Source organism: Leptosomus discolor, chromosome 10 (assembly GCF_034619465.1).
Source record: "Leptosomus discolor isolate bLepDis1 chromosome 10, bLepDis1.hap2, whole genome shotgun sequence".
NCBI classification, from domain to species: Eukaryota; Metazoa; Chordata; class Aves; order Leptosomiformes; family Leptosomidae; genus Leptosomus; species Leptosomus discolor.
The window spans coordinates 1,841,128-1,855,003 of NC_141400.1; the positions used below are offsets into that span (position 1 = coordinate 1,841,128).

Below are 13,876 nucleotides of genomic sequence, written 5' to 3' on the forward strand. Positions count from 1 at the left end.
GGACGGAGCTGCCCACCGGGGCTGCCGCCAGCCCTGCCGCCGCCGCCGCCGCTCCGCCGGAGGAACCGCAGCCCCGGCCCGGGGGAGGGGGGCGGTTCCCACGGGACAATTTATTTTTGCCCCCCCCCCTTTTTTTTTTCTTTTTTTTTTTTTTTTTTTTTTTTAAATTTGGTTTTCATCCGTGGATAACGATCGAGAGGAGCCGGGGGGGGTGGGGGGAGCCCGGTCCCGGCGGGGAGGAGGCGATGCAGACGCCGCTGGATCAGCGCGCAAAGGGCCGGCACGGAGCGCAGCGCCGTCCGCATCCAAGTAAGAGCTGCGGCAGGGCCGGGAGCCCGCGCCCGCGGAGAGCTGCGGAACGGTGCGGAGCGGTGCGGGATGCCCCGGGCGGGAGGGAGCCCCGCTGCTGTGCGGGGGAGCGCGGGGCCGGGCGGCGGCGAGAGTGGCGCTGGCGAACATCCCGCTCCCCTCCGCGCCTCTCCGCGCCGGGGTGCGCGGGCGGCGGCAGCGGGGCGCGGGGCTCTGCCGGCTGCGGGGGGGCTCCCGGTTACCGGTCCCACCCGGCGCTGCCACTTGTTGTGCGGCGCGGAGCGGGGCCAGCCCCGGCCCGGGCAGGGTGGGTGGCGTGGGGTGGCTGTGGCTGTGCGGCTGTGTCGGGGTGAGAGTGGGTTTTTTTGGGGGTTGGATTTTTTTTTTCTGTTGTTTTGTTTGTTTGGGTTGGGTTTTGGTTTTGTTGTTGGTTTTGGTTTTTTGTGTGGTGTTTGCTTTTTTTTTTTTTTTTTTTTTTTTCCCGGTAGGGGGTGGCTCTGGGTGTGTGTCCCCCTTCCAGCCCTGGGTGTGTGCGCCCGGGGTGTGAGCGCGGCTCGGGGTGCGCTGGTGCGTGGGAGCGAGAGAAGTTGCGGGTGAGCCGTGGGAGCCGGCTGGGAGCCGGGGCGAGCGCTGGGTGCTGGGAGCGGGTCTGTGCGTGTGTGTGCGAGAGGAGCGGGGCGAAGGGGGTCTGGCAGGTGTGCCCGCCCGTGTCCGTGCCGGGGTGCCGCTGCGTGTGCGTGCGGGTGCCGCTGGGGCGTGGGTTACGGGAGCGGGGTGCGTATCGAGGAGAGGGCTGCGGTCGTGTGCGGGGAGCGAGGGGGGTGTTGGTGCATGTTACAGGAGGGGGGTGTGTGTGCGAGGGAGTGTGTCAGCGGGGTGTGCGTGCCTGCGCCTCGGAAAATCCCCGTTTCCCTGCCTGTACGCCAGGCTGAGCGTGAAGCCGGTGCCGGGAGAGCGGCTCCTGTGTGTTTTCCGCGGGTGTCTGCGTGTGTGTGTGTGTGTGTGCGGGGCTGGCGGGAGGCGCCCCGTTCATCCCCCGGGGCTCGCCGGGGAGCGGCGGAGCGGGGCGCTCCGGAGCCGGTGCCGCCGGGGCGCTGCCGCCTGCGGGAGCCTCAGCCCGGGCAGCCCCGCCGGGGGCCGGGGAGCCGAGCCCGGCCTCCATCCTCCCTCCCAGCCGGCGGGCGCGGGTGGGCACCGGGAACCGCGGCTCCCGGCACCCTGCGAGGTAGGGGGTCCCCTATTCCCCCTCCCCAAAGCCCCCCTCAGCTCCTCCGGGCCGCAGTCCTGGAGGAGAGCCGCTCCCGCTGCTGCCGGCTCCCTGCGGCCCTGCCGGGGTGTTTCAGGCCCGCGACATTTTTGCTTTCCCCCAAGACCCCCCTCTAGGCCGGGATGGCGAGCGGGATGGTGGCGGGGGGGGACGGGGACAGGAGCCCGCAGGATCCCGGAGGGGCTGTGGGGGACCCCCGGAGTGGGAAGATGGGGGCTGCCGCCCTGGAGAGGCTCTGACAGGTCTCTGCCTCGCTGGCGGCTGGAGTTGGGAAGGATGTGGAGAAGGAGGCAGGAGGAGGGAGGTCCCCGGGCTTCGCCCTCTTTTCATCGCCGTGCGGCTCCTAAGAGACGATTTTGGGGTAAAGCTGTTCACAAGCGAGTGGGGTTCCTCGTTGCGGGGGGCTCCAGCTCGGGGTGCTTGGGCCCAGCCTGCGTAAATGCCGAGCAGCCGCAGTGGCAGCCGGAGCAAACCGTGGGACGTGCCACGAAATGCCCAGGAGTCAGTCCCTCCGTGCCTTCGATGTGGCACTGAACATCAGTGGCCGTTTTTCGGACAATATGGCCCTTGATCTCAGCCCTTCACGCGGAGTGGGGCTGGTGGAGCTGTGATTAGCATTTGCTGCTTCCTCCGGCGATGTTGCTCCAGCTCCGAGCGTTAGAGCAGAGCTTGGGGGGGGGGGGGGGGGGGGGATTAGTACTTGTGTGCTCGGTGCAAGGTTTGGATAGACTTGTAAGCATGGCTCTGAGCCACGCAATCAGCCGTTGGGAGCAATAAGAGGGTGGACTTTGGTGCCCGTTCCCGGAGCAGTGCTGCCTTCCATGGAACGGGGCCAAGGGGCTGTGGGAATCACAGGGAGCACAGGCTTGTTCAAGCAGTTGCTTAAATTCTCGGCGCTTTGTAACCTCTCTCTCTCATTAGGTCTTGTTGGGTTTTTTTTGGAGTGGGGAATGGCTGAATTCTGTAGGATTTTGCATGCCACTGTCCTCCGAGAGCTTCCCAGTCATGCATTAAGCAGCGTGACTAACGCCTCTCTCATGTGGTTCAGTCTCTCTCACACTCTCCCCGTAGGGAGAATTGTGTGTGCGGAGGCATAGTTGTTTTGGGAGGGGTTTTTATTTTTAAGTGCTCTGTGCTCTGCCAGCAGGTCGGGAAAAGGTGCCTGGCACCAGAGAAGAAAGTGTGGGATGGTCCTTAGATCCCATGGGAAAATAGCCCGATGACTTGGACTGGCCCCTGGGAAGCCTCTGTCTCCTGCACAGACGTGCTTTTCTCCGATGGTGGAAGCTTCCTCCTCCTCCTCCTCCTCACGCCCAGCTCTGGGCTTTCACGTCTGCACTGTGTCATTCGCACCCCCAGGCGCCAAGCAGGATTCTTTACCCCTGTGAACCCCCGGGTCCCTCGTACCCGCCGGCAGTCCCTTGGAGGGGTAATGGTCCCACTCGCGTTCGCAGCCCCTCTCTTCATCCAGCCCTCCCTGCTTCAGAGGTTTCCTTCACCTGTGGGAACGGGGCTTGGGTTGAGGCTCCAGCCCCTTTTTTGGAGCAGAAGGCGTGGGTGCTGGGCACCCTTGGGTGACTTGCTTCCTCCTCCGGGCTGGCACAGGGCTCGTGGCATTGCCAGCTCCTGGGGCCCGCCCTCCTGGCTCAGTCAGGGCTGTGTGAGGCATCGCCCCATGTTGGGGCTCTCACCTTTACCTGCAACCTTCCACCTCACTCCAAGGCTTAGTCAGGATGACGCTACGTCATCGGCAGTCATGGCCCAACCTAGTGCAAACAGGATTGTGCAAACACAGTCCGGCAGCGGGCGCGAGCGCCTCTCCTGGCCAGGGCATCCTTTGGGACCCCCTTCCCAGTGGCCGGGGCTGCCAGCCTTCCCCTTCTCCCCGTCCTCACCCCACGGCCATTTCCAAGGGGAGCGCAGGGCAGCGGGGTGATGAAGCTCAGTGCGGGTTTGGACACCCCGTGAAGGCAGGTGGACACATGGCGGGGGGGTCTGGTGTGAGCGCACACGCGTGCTGCAGGCCAACACGCGCGTGACCCGGCCGGGGTGTGCACACGCACACAGTGCAAGTACCCCTGCACGGGGTGACAGCACGCGAATGCACGCCCAGTGGCGACAGGGGCATGCGCACGTGCTCCCCCCCGCGCAGGCACACGCATTGCTCGGTGCACACACACGTGCGCTCGGTGCAGGAATGCAAATTCGTGGCTGGTGCACCGGCTCTCCCGGTGCAGGCGCAGGTGTGCTCCTCGCTGTGTGTGCACGCGTGCGGCGCGCCTGCACACCCTGTTAGCGCACATGTGTGCCCATGTCTGCTTTTTTTTTTTCCTACAGACACACGATCGTGCTCTGGACAGGTGCACATACACCCAACCGCTTGTGGTGCACACGCTCTGTGCAGCCACACGCATGTGCGTGTACACGCGTTGCCGGGGTTTGCCTCTATTCATGCGGAGATGCGTTGTGTTTCTGCTCAACTTCTTACCTCCTCCATCCTCAGCCCTGTACAGGGATGGAAGAAGTCTTGTTTGCCTTTTCCCTTCCTCCTGGGGACATACATCTCAGAGGTATCTGCACACAGTGCCGGTCCGGACAGTTATGCATGCCTTCAGCAAGGTGGAAATACCTCTTCTCTGCGTGAAGGATGCTTGCAGGACAAGGGAGCAGAGTCAAGCTGGGCTTCAGGACCATAGCTTTGTCTCCAGAGACAGAGGCGGAGGGAGAGCTCCTCTCTTCTGATGAGGCACTTGTTCATGGGGAAGCAGAGGGGTGGAGGGACTGGAAGCTGCTGGCTTGCAGGAAGTACCAAGGTGGACGATGCAGGGTGCTCCACTTGTTGAGGATCCGTAGCTAGGAATTAGGCGCTTGCTGTGTGGCACCACGGAGGGCAGATGGCGGAGGAGCGCTCACACATCCCGTAGGCTGGCTGCAGAGTATCGGGAGAGGGAGCGACAGGAGTGGCGAGAGAGGGTTGCTGCCGTGGGGCCATGGCAGATGCTTGTGGCTGTTGGGTTTAGGGCATCCAACCCTTTCTGGGTGCCAGTGAGCTGGGGCGCACCCTTTCACGCTCGTGGCTCAGCAGAGGCTGCGTGAGTGTGCCTGGACCCTGGAGGAGGAAGGTACGTACCCACAACGGAAAGCGGGGGACGGGAAAGCTGGTGGCTAAGCACAGCAGCAGGCAGGGGCTTGGGGACAGGGTCTGTGTGCTGGCGCAGGAGGGGACAGTCTCTATGGGGCTGGCAGAGCGCCTGGCACTGCCTCTGCAGCGTGTGCATACTGGGAGGAGGTTTCCAGTGGCTGGGTGCCTGCGGTGCAGCGTGTGCAGTGTGTGTCTCTGCAATGCAGGGGGGCAGTACTTCTGTCCCTGCCTCTGCAGCGGCTGGGGTGGACGTTGGCCCTGGGTGAGCAGCGTGAGGCTGCCCCTGTGGGGCAGGGTGGGCGCCCAGGGCGTGCGTGCAGTGTCCCAGTCTGGAGTGGGAGGGAATGGGAAGGAACAGGGTGTCTGCAGTGAGAGAAGGGAAGAGTATTTGCTGGCGCAGGGTGTGGGGTTGCCTAGTGACTGTGCAGCAGAGGGGAGATGCTGTGCCTACCCTTGCAGTGTGCTGGGGGCTGTGCAGTGCCGCTGCTCGGCGGGGAGGCACAGGGTCTGCCCGGTGGGGCGCGTCGTCACTGCAGCGCAGGGTGGGCAGTGAGCCTGTGGCCTTCTAACGCGGGGGTGGGCAGTGCCCCCTCTTTCTGGGAGGGGTGCAGGTGGATGGCAGTGCCCCGCATGCAGTGCAGGATAGATGGTGCCCGGGGCTCCTGCATCCCTGCAGTGCCAGATGGGTGGTGCCTTCGTATCTCGCAGTGCGAGGCTGGCAGTGCTGCTGCGTCGGCAGTGCAGGGAGGGCAGCGCCACTCGGTCCCTGCCGTGGCAGTGCCCTGTTGTCCCTGCACTGGTGGATGGGTGGTATTCCTGCAGTGCCGGCAGTTCTCTGCATCCCTGCAGGGATGGACAGGAGGTAGCTCTGTATCCTGGCAGCGCCCCATGTCCTTGCAGTGCCGGATAGGTGGCAGCCCTGTGTCCCTGCGGTGCCCCATGTCCCTGCAGTGCCAGGTGGGTGGCAGCCCTGCATCCCTATCGAGCAGGCAGAGCCCCGGCCCCTCTTTTGGTGCTCCTGTTTCTGCAGGGCTGGCAGATGCATGCAGTGCCTCTGTGTCCCCGCTGTGCGTGGCAGGCAGTGCCCCTGCAGTGCGTGGCACACAATGCTCCTGTGTTTCTGTGGTGAGAAGCTGTCTCTGAGCCTGGCCGGCTCCCATCGGGTTGCTGGCAGCAGGCTGCGCGCAGTCCACCCTGTTAATGTGCCTCGTTGGGTCTAATTACAGTTTGCGTGGTGACGAAGAGGGTGGACAGTGGCAGGAGTGGCTTCCTGCAGGAGACAGGAGGCCAGGGCTGAGGTTTCAATGACTGGGTGGCTCACTCGAGCAGGGCATTGCAGGAACTTCACAAGCCGGGACCTGTCCTTGCTTGTGGAGGCTGCCGGGAGACCACTGCTGGGGCCAGCTCTGCCAGGTGAGCCCCTGAAGCCCCTTCCTTTCAGGGGGCTGCTTTGGGACCACGTGCGTTCCTGCATGGCACAGGAGGTGCCCCCGAAGGGGTATGCCAGGGAAGCGGGCTGGGGCGGAGCGGTCCTGGGGCTGCCTAACCTCCGACGTCTGTGTCTCCTTGCAGCTCCCCTGCAGCGCAGGATGAAACCGCTGGCATCCTGCCTGGGCCTGTGGCTCCTCTTCCAGCTCCCTGCCTTGGTCTCTGGGACACGTGTGGTCTACAAAGTGCAGGAGGAGCAACCCCCCAACACCCTCATAGGGAGCCTGGCCTCTGACTATGGCTTCCCGGACGTGGGGCACCTCTACAAGCTGGAAGTGGGGGCCCCGTACCTACGTGTGGATGGCAAGACCGGGGACATCTACACCACAGAGACCTCCATCGACCGGGAGAGCTTACGTGAGTGCCAGTACCTCCTGCCCGGACAGCCGTGCTTCCTGGAGTTCGAAGTGTCCATCACCGACCTGATCTTGAACAGCAGCCCACGCCTGCTTGAGGGGCAGATAGAGGTGCTTGATATCAACGACAACACCCCCAACTTTGCCTCGCCTGTTCTCACCCTCTCTATCCCTGAGAACACCAACATTGGGGCACTCTTCCCCATTCCCCTGGCCATGGACCGGGACTCAGGCCCCAACGGCGTTGCCTCCTACGAGCTGACGGCTGGTCCGGAGGCGCAGGAGCTCTTTGGGCTGCAGGTGGCGGAGGATCAGGACGAGAAGCAGCCGCAGCTGATCGTCATGGGGAACCTGGACAGGGAGCAGTGGGACTCCTACGATCTGACCATCAAGGTGCAGGACGGAGGCAACCCGCCGCGGGCAAGCAGCGCCCTGCTTCGCATCACCATCCTGGACATGAACGACAACGCGCCCAAGTTTGAGAAGGCCCTGTATGAGGCGGAGCTCTCTGAAAACAGCCCTGTGGGGCACTCTGTCCTCCAGGTGAGTGCAGGGGCTTTCTTTTTCTCCCTAGCTCCCCTCCTGCCTGGCTGCAGCAGGGACAACCCAGGGAGCGTTTATATGGCCACTTGCTGCCACAGTTCCTCAAGGGAGGAGGGAGCCTAGGGTGAGCCTAGAAGGGTTGCAAGTCGTAGGAGCCCATAGTGTCACCTGGGACCAGCGGTCAGGCAGGTCCCTGGGGTGTCACATCTGCTAAAAAGAGGTTGGAAAGGGTATGTGGGAAGGTGCAGCTAGAGCAGGGGCTGCAGGACGCAACTGAGGGGCAACAGCAGGGCTGGCGGGTTGTGTGGGAGCAAGGCTCCAGGTTATGGGGAGGGCTGGGACCCGAGGTCCACGGGGAGTCTGGCTTCATGCCAGACCGGTCTCAATGCTGCCCGCAGACAAGACATAGACCCTTTCATAAGTTGCATTCCCTTCGTCGCTCCATGGAAACTCAGGCTCACGCAGGAGATGGGGGGCAGGCAGCATCCCTGCTGCCCATCCCAGGGGGGCTGCCCATGGCTCCGGGGGTGCCTTGCTGTCTGCAGGGGCCAGGGGCTCTTCCCCATTTCAGCCTGCGGTGCAAACTGGCCCAGGGAGCGCCATGGGTTGTATCTCTGTGGATTTGGCTTGGAGGGGGCATTGAGATGATAGTAGCCGACATCTGTTTATCTGCAGCTGCCATCTTAATAAGCGGAGCGCGGCCAGCTCTCATCTGCTTGCTAATTCTGATGTGAATTTTTTAAGAATTCATTTTTCACTGTTAAGAGAATGGAAGTTGGAAGCAGATAAGGGAGCCGCACGGCCGGGAGGAGAATGGGCTGAGACGCCACTGCTGCCATTGCTCAGCTTTTATCTTTCAGGGGGAAAATGACTTCCGCCTTTTTTGTGAGTGGAGGTAAAAGGTGGAATTTACATTTAACAACTTTCGTTCTCCATCCAAATCTGCTGAGCAAGATAACGGCGGAGCAGCAAATGGTGCAGAGAAGAGGCTGCTCAGAGAGCCGATTAGGGAGGCAAATGTTAGACAAACCTCATCTTCTTTAGAAAGCAAATAATAGGCATAGAGGCAGGTTTATGCGACTGCAGAGCTCCTGACGGGCGGGCAGGGACGGCTGGTGCTGTGCAGAGCTTCGGCGGCCCCCGGTCCCTGTGTGGCTGCATCCCTGAGTGCTGGGATGGAGCTGCTGCAGCTCCACGCACCCTCGCCTCCCTCCTCATCCTCACCTCGGACAGGCAGCTGCTCGAGCCCCTCTTTGGGGAGGGTTTGTGGAGCGGGCACAGCCTGAGACATCCCTCCCCGCTGCTGCCTGGGTCCCAGCGATACGGGTTCTCAGAGGATTCCCTGCATGCCGGAGCTGGCCGGGAGGGGAGCGCGGCCAACCAGCCCAGCCGGTTTTGCCGGAAAAGCAAGGAAAAGCCTCTGTGCTGGAGGGCCCCTCCCAGATGCTGTGCCAGTCCCAGGCTCTTTGCCCCGTAGTCCTTGGCCCCAGAAGAGGAAATCCTGGTTTTTGCCCCCCAGCCATCCCCAGGGGAGGCTGCGACGGGCAATTTGCGAGGGGGCTCGCACCACCTTGCTCTCCGGCTCACCATTTCTGCCTCCGTCCTGCAGGTGAAAGCCAACGACTCGGACCAGGGCGCCAACGCCGAAATCGATTACTCCTTCCACCAAGCCTCGGACATGGTGCGCCGGCTTCTGCGCCTGGACCGCGCCACGGGGCTCATCACTGTGCAGGGGCCCATCGACCGCGAGGACGTCAACATCCTTAAGTTCTCTGTCATGGCCAAGGACAAGGGGGCCAACCCCAAGAGCGCCCGCACCCAGGTGGTGGTCACCATCAAGGACATGAATGACAACGCGCCCTCCATAGAGATCCGGGGCATTGGGCTCGTCACCCACCAGGATGGCATGGCGAACATCTCGGAGGACGTGCCAGTAGAGACAGCAGTGGCTCTGGTGCAGGTGTCTGACCGAGATGAGGGCGAAAATGCCGTGGTGACCTGCGTGGTGGCTGGTGATGTCCCGTTCCAGCTGCGGCAGGCTAGTGAAACGGGGAGCGACAGCAAGAAGAAATACTTTCTACAGACCACCACACCGCTGGACTACGAGTCGGTGAAGGAGTACACTATTGAGATCGTGGCGGTGGACTCGGGGAACCCGCCCCTCTCCAGTACTAACTCTTTGAAGGTGCAGGTGGTGGACGTGAATGACAATGCACCTGTCTTCAGCCAGAGCTTCACCGAGGTGGCCTTCCCTGAGAACAACGAGCCCGACGACCTGGTGATGGAGGTGAGCGCCAGCGATGCTGACAGCGGCTCCAACGCCAAGCTAGTTTACTCCCTGGTGACGGACCCTTCCTCCAAGGGCTCCTTCACCATTGACCCTGACTCTGGGGAGATCCGGGTGAAGGCGGTGCTGGACCGAGAGCAGCAGGAGCGCTATGAGTTCTTGGTGGTGGCGGCAGACAAGGGCAGCCCCAGCCTCAAGGGCACAGCGTCTGTGGCCATCAACGTCATGGACAGGAATGACAACGACCCCAAGTTCATGCTGAGCGGCTACAACTTCTCGGTGATGGAGAACATGCCGCCCCTCAGCCCTGTGGGCATGGTGACGGTGATTGATGCTGACAAAGGAGAAAACGCCCGCATCCAGCTGTCGGTGGAGCAAGACAACGGGGATTTTGTCATCCAGAATGGCACTGGCACCATCCTCTCCAGCATCTCTTTTGATCGGGAGCAGCAAAGCACGTACACTTTCCGACTCAAGGCGGTGGATGGTGGGGATCCTCCTAGGTCTGCCTACGTGGGGGTGACCATCAACGTTTTAGACGAGAATGATAATGCCCCCTTCATCACTTCACCCTCCAATGCCACCTACAAACACATCCTGCCCCACACCAGCCCTGGCCAGCAGGTGAGCAAGGTCAAGGCAGAAGACATTGACTCTGGCGTCAATGCTGAGCTGACCTACAGCATCACAGGAGGCAATCCCTTTGAGCTTTTCCAGATCTCCCCGCACAGTGGAGACATCACCCTGGAGAAGGAGATCCTGCGCAAACACCACGGCCTGCACCGCTTGGTGGTGCGTGTCAATGACAAGGGCAAGCCCTCGCGGCACGGCACGGCCCTGGTGCACTTCTACGTCAACGAGACGCTGGCCAACCGCACGCTGCTGGACACGCTGGTGGGGCACAGCCTGGACACACCGCTCGACATAGACATCGCTGGAGACCCTGAATATGAGCGCAGCAAACAGCGAAGCAACATCCTCTTCGGAGTCATCGCTGGCATCGTCGCTGTCACCCTGGTCATTGTGTTGGTTGTCCTGGTGCGCTACTGCCGGCAGCGGGAGGCCAAGAGCGGCTACCAGGCAGGCAAGAAGGAGACCAAGGACCTGTACGCACCCAAGCAGGCCAGCAAGAGTGGCAAGAGCAAGAGCAAGGTGAAGAAGAGCAAGTCTCCGAAGCCACCCAAGCCCACAGAGGATGAGGAGGAGACAGGGCTGCAGAAATCGCTCAAGTTCAACCTCATGAACGACTCCGTCAGCGACAGTCCCCGAATTCACCTGCCCCTCAACTACCCGCCGGGCAGCCCAGACCTGGGTCGCCACTACCGCTCCAACTCGCCGCTGCCCTCCATCCAGCTGCAGCCTCAGTCGCCCTCTGCCTCCAAGAAGCACCAAGTGGTGCAGGACCTGCCGGCCACCAACACCTTTGTGGGCACCGGGGACAACAACTCGACGGGCTCCGAGCAGTACTCGGACTACAGCTACCGCACCAATCCCCAGAAATACACCAACAAGCAGGTAGGAGAGCTCATCCTGAGGCCGGCAGCGGCCCCCCCCCTGCACCGGGGAGCCATCTGGACAGAGGTGTGGGAGTGAGCGTGGACCGGCCCCCAGCCCTGCATGTGTGGCCTGGGGGGCTGGCGAAGGACTACCCCGGAGCTGAGCCACGGAGCCTGGTCGTGGGGTGGGGAAGGGATGGGGCTGGTGGGCGAGGGAGGCCCAAAACTGTCAGAGCCCTTGTCAGAGAGGCCGGGGCTGGGTCCTGGTAACGCTGCCTGGGTGACGGCGATGCGAAGGGTGCTGCATGTGTGTGCCTCTGCATGTGGAGCTCGGGGGAGGGAATCCCACCCACCCGGGTCCCCTTTGCGGACCCGCTCTAAGAGCACTGAGGAGGGCAATGCCCACCCTCCCACCCATCCCTCTGCTTGGGCTGACTCGTGGGGAGAACAGACTGGTCCTGCTCCTGCCATGGCTCTGGGCAGCCGGTTGCCAGCGCTGCCCCTGGCTGGGGAGCAGCGAGGAAGGCACTAGCCTTGCTGTTGCCAGCCTGGCTCTGCCGGTGCAGCTGAACCTGTCACCAGCCCTGCGCAAAGCGGCCTGAAAGGGAGTTTTGCACCCGCTGTGGCTGCCCGGGCAGGTGGGGCTGGGTGGAGGAGCGGCGCTCTGCCTTTTTCCCAGGCTTGGGCTCTGGCTTCCCCCAGGCTTGGGCCCTCTGCCATAGCCGGTGCGGTGAAAATGGGGCTTCCCTTAGCGTGAGCATCGGGCCCGGAGCTATGGCTCTGTGGGAGCCGTGCTGCAGCCGCCGTGGAGGGGGAGAGAGGATTCCGGTGCCCAGGGCGCTTCCCTCCAGGCGGCACAGGTCCGGCTGCGAGCCGGTGCTGGGTCTGGGGCTGGTGCTCGGGGCTGGAGGAGCGGGGCACTGGGGTCTCTGCTGCGTGCCGCGGGCGGGTCACTGCTCTTGGTCTAGCCGGGGGTTTCTGCTGCGTGCGGGGCAGGGCGGAGGTAGGTCTTGGCTGTGGACTGGGAAGGGCTGCTCGCTGGTGTGCACTGGAGCTTGGAGCTGTCCCAGGAGGTCATGGGGTGAGCCCGGAGCTTGCAGGATCCTCTTTCCTCGGGCTGTCTGGCCGGTTAGCTTGCACCACGTTTCTGCTTTGGCGCCTGTCGGGTCTATCCGTAACTAGCTAGGGAGGGAGAGGGGGGATGAGTGCCTGCGGCTTTGCCTTCTTCTTCCTGGGCCCCCGTGTGTGAGGACCACCCACTCCCCCACCGTGCTGTACCCTCTGTGCCCTATGGAGACCCCTGCTCCCTTTGTATCCCGGTGAGCGGCAGGCTGGGCTCCTGCCGTGGGGCTGAGCTCAGCTGCCCTGTTGGATTTGACTTCAATAAAGTTTTCTATTTTTGACCGGTTGTGCCTTATTTTCCCTGCTGCCCCTGAAGATGCTCCTGCTCCCAGCAATTTCGCAGGCATATTTTCCATGTCCTCGGCCACCGGAGTGCCCGGGCCCTGCAGCACCCAGGAGCGATGCTCACATGGGCCAGCCATCTCCACAATCGCTCCACTGTGTCCCAGCGTGGCCAGTCCAGAGGCCTCATGGTACTGACCCCCTTCCCCAGATTGACATCTCCCATCTCCAGTCACTGCCTGGCCCTCTAAGGAGACAGCTTCCTCCAGGACATGGTTCACATGCGTGTACGTACACATACACATGTACACGTGTGGACGCGAAGGCAGTCTGAGCCACACACCGGCCAGCCCAGCTTTCTTCCACTCCGACACTGCCCTGCATGTCTTCTCCTTGTTCATCCCCACGTCCTTTTGAGGGATAAACCCGTGTCCCGAAGCCAGCACATGGAGGAGCAGATCCCTGCCGCGTGGTGCCTGGCTAGCATGACCCAAATCCTGCCGGTGAGGGCTGGAAGATGCCTCCCTCTCGCCCGCCGCAGTGCTGGAATGAGGGCGCACCTGGTTGCAGATGGAGCCTCGGTGCGTCAGCAGCGCCGGGAGGGAGCACCCGAAGCAGCGGGCTCCCCCTGCCCCCGGGATGTGACGGGCACCCTTGCAGCGAAGGAGAGGTCCTCCCAGGCAGGCTTGCTGGCAGTGGCGGGGCTGCAGGTGGGCGATGGAGCCAGGCGGCCGTGCTCCTCGTAAAGATGGCTCTGCCCCTCCTGGCGGGCAGGTTGGGGGCGATGCTGCTGCCATGGGGCTTGCTCAGGCTCTTGTCTCCAGCGGGCTGGAGAGACGGACGTGTTCCTGGTAGGCAGAAGCAGCACAGCGCCCCTTCCCCAGGCCCTGGATGGGGCTGCCCTAACCCACCCCTCCAGCCAAGCATCACATCTCAGGGACCCCCTCCCCAGCCAAAACCTCTTCTTTCTCATGGTTTTTCTTTCAAACTGGGGCAGACATCCCTGCACCCGTCACACCAGCTTCACCTCTTCCCCAGGGGCTCCAACCGGCCACACCAGGCTGCTGGAGATGAATCGCTCTGGTGCTGGGAGAGATTAGATCATCTGGGGAAACCAGTGGTTCTGGCTTCAGTGGTTTCAGCCCTGTGCCAGCCTTGGCTCTCACAGCCTCCTAGTTTGTTTTGCTAACAGCATAAGGTTTTATCTTGAACCGTCCAGGAAGTGTCTGGGCCTCCTAGGCAGGCAGGGCTGGGACCCGCGGGGAGATGCGATGGCTGCCGAGGAGGAAAGGAGACACCAGCAACCACCGAAATAACTAGTCCCTGCAGGGCTGGGCAGGGCAGTCTGGGGGCTTGGCTCGGTGTTGCTATCTGCTTCCCTTTGGGAACTTTCTGAGAGAAGTTTCCTTCCTTGGCAGCTCTTTGATGAACCTGGGGTGAGAACGCAACGTCTCGGATGCTAGTGTGGGGAGTGTCTCTTTCTTCTGCCCATCTCCCAGGCTTCATCCTTCGGGGCTTTTTTATACCGGGGAGGGGGACTGTGGTACAGCCTTTCCTGGCTGCACAAACCCCAAACTGCCCCAG

The 13,876-nt window shown here is 62.5% G+C and overlaps 1 protein-coding gene across 1 annotated transcript; it reads left to right on the forward strand.

The window, feature by feature from the left end:
* The first annotated feature begins 245 nt into the window (after positions 1-245).
* PCDH1 (protocadherin 1) lies at positions 246-10,985 on the forward strand. Its single transcript, XM_086471173.1, has 3 exons — positions 246-309; positions 6,291-7,105; positions 8,715-10,985. Exons 1-3 carry the CDS (start codon positions 246-248, stop codon positions 10,983-10,985), a joined length of 3,150 nt encoding a protein of 1,049 aa, XP_086327299.1.
* Positions 10,986-13,876: the final 2,891 nt, after the last annotated feature.

What these genes read in the sequence shown, in the direction of transcription:
- PCDH1 (XM_086471173.1), top strand. Translation starts at nt 246, where the DNA reads ATGCAGACGCCGCTGGATCAGCGCGCAAAGGGCCGGCACGGAGCGCAG. An exon ending in GCAGCGCCGTCCGCATCCAA is followed by an intron (nt 310 to 6,290) that starts GTAAGAGCTGCG and finishes GTCTCCTTGCAG; the next exon opens with CTCCCCTGCAGCGCAGGATG. An exon ending in TGGGGCACTCTGTCCTCCAG is followed by an intron (nt 7,106 to 8,714) that starts GTGAGTGCAGGG and finishes TCCGTCCTGCAG; the next exon opens with GTGAAAGCCAACGACTCGGA.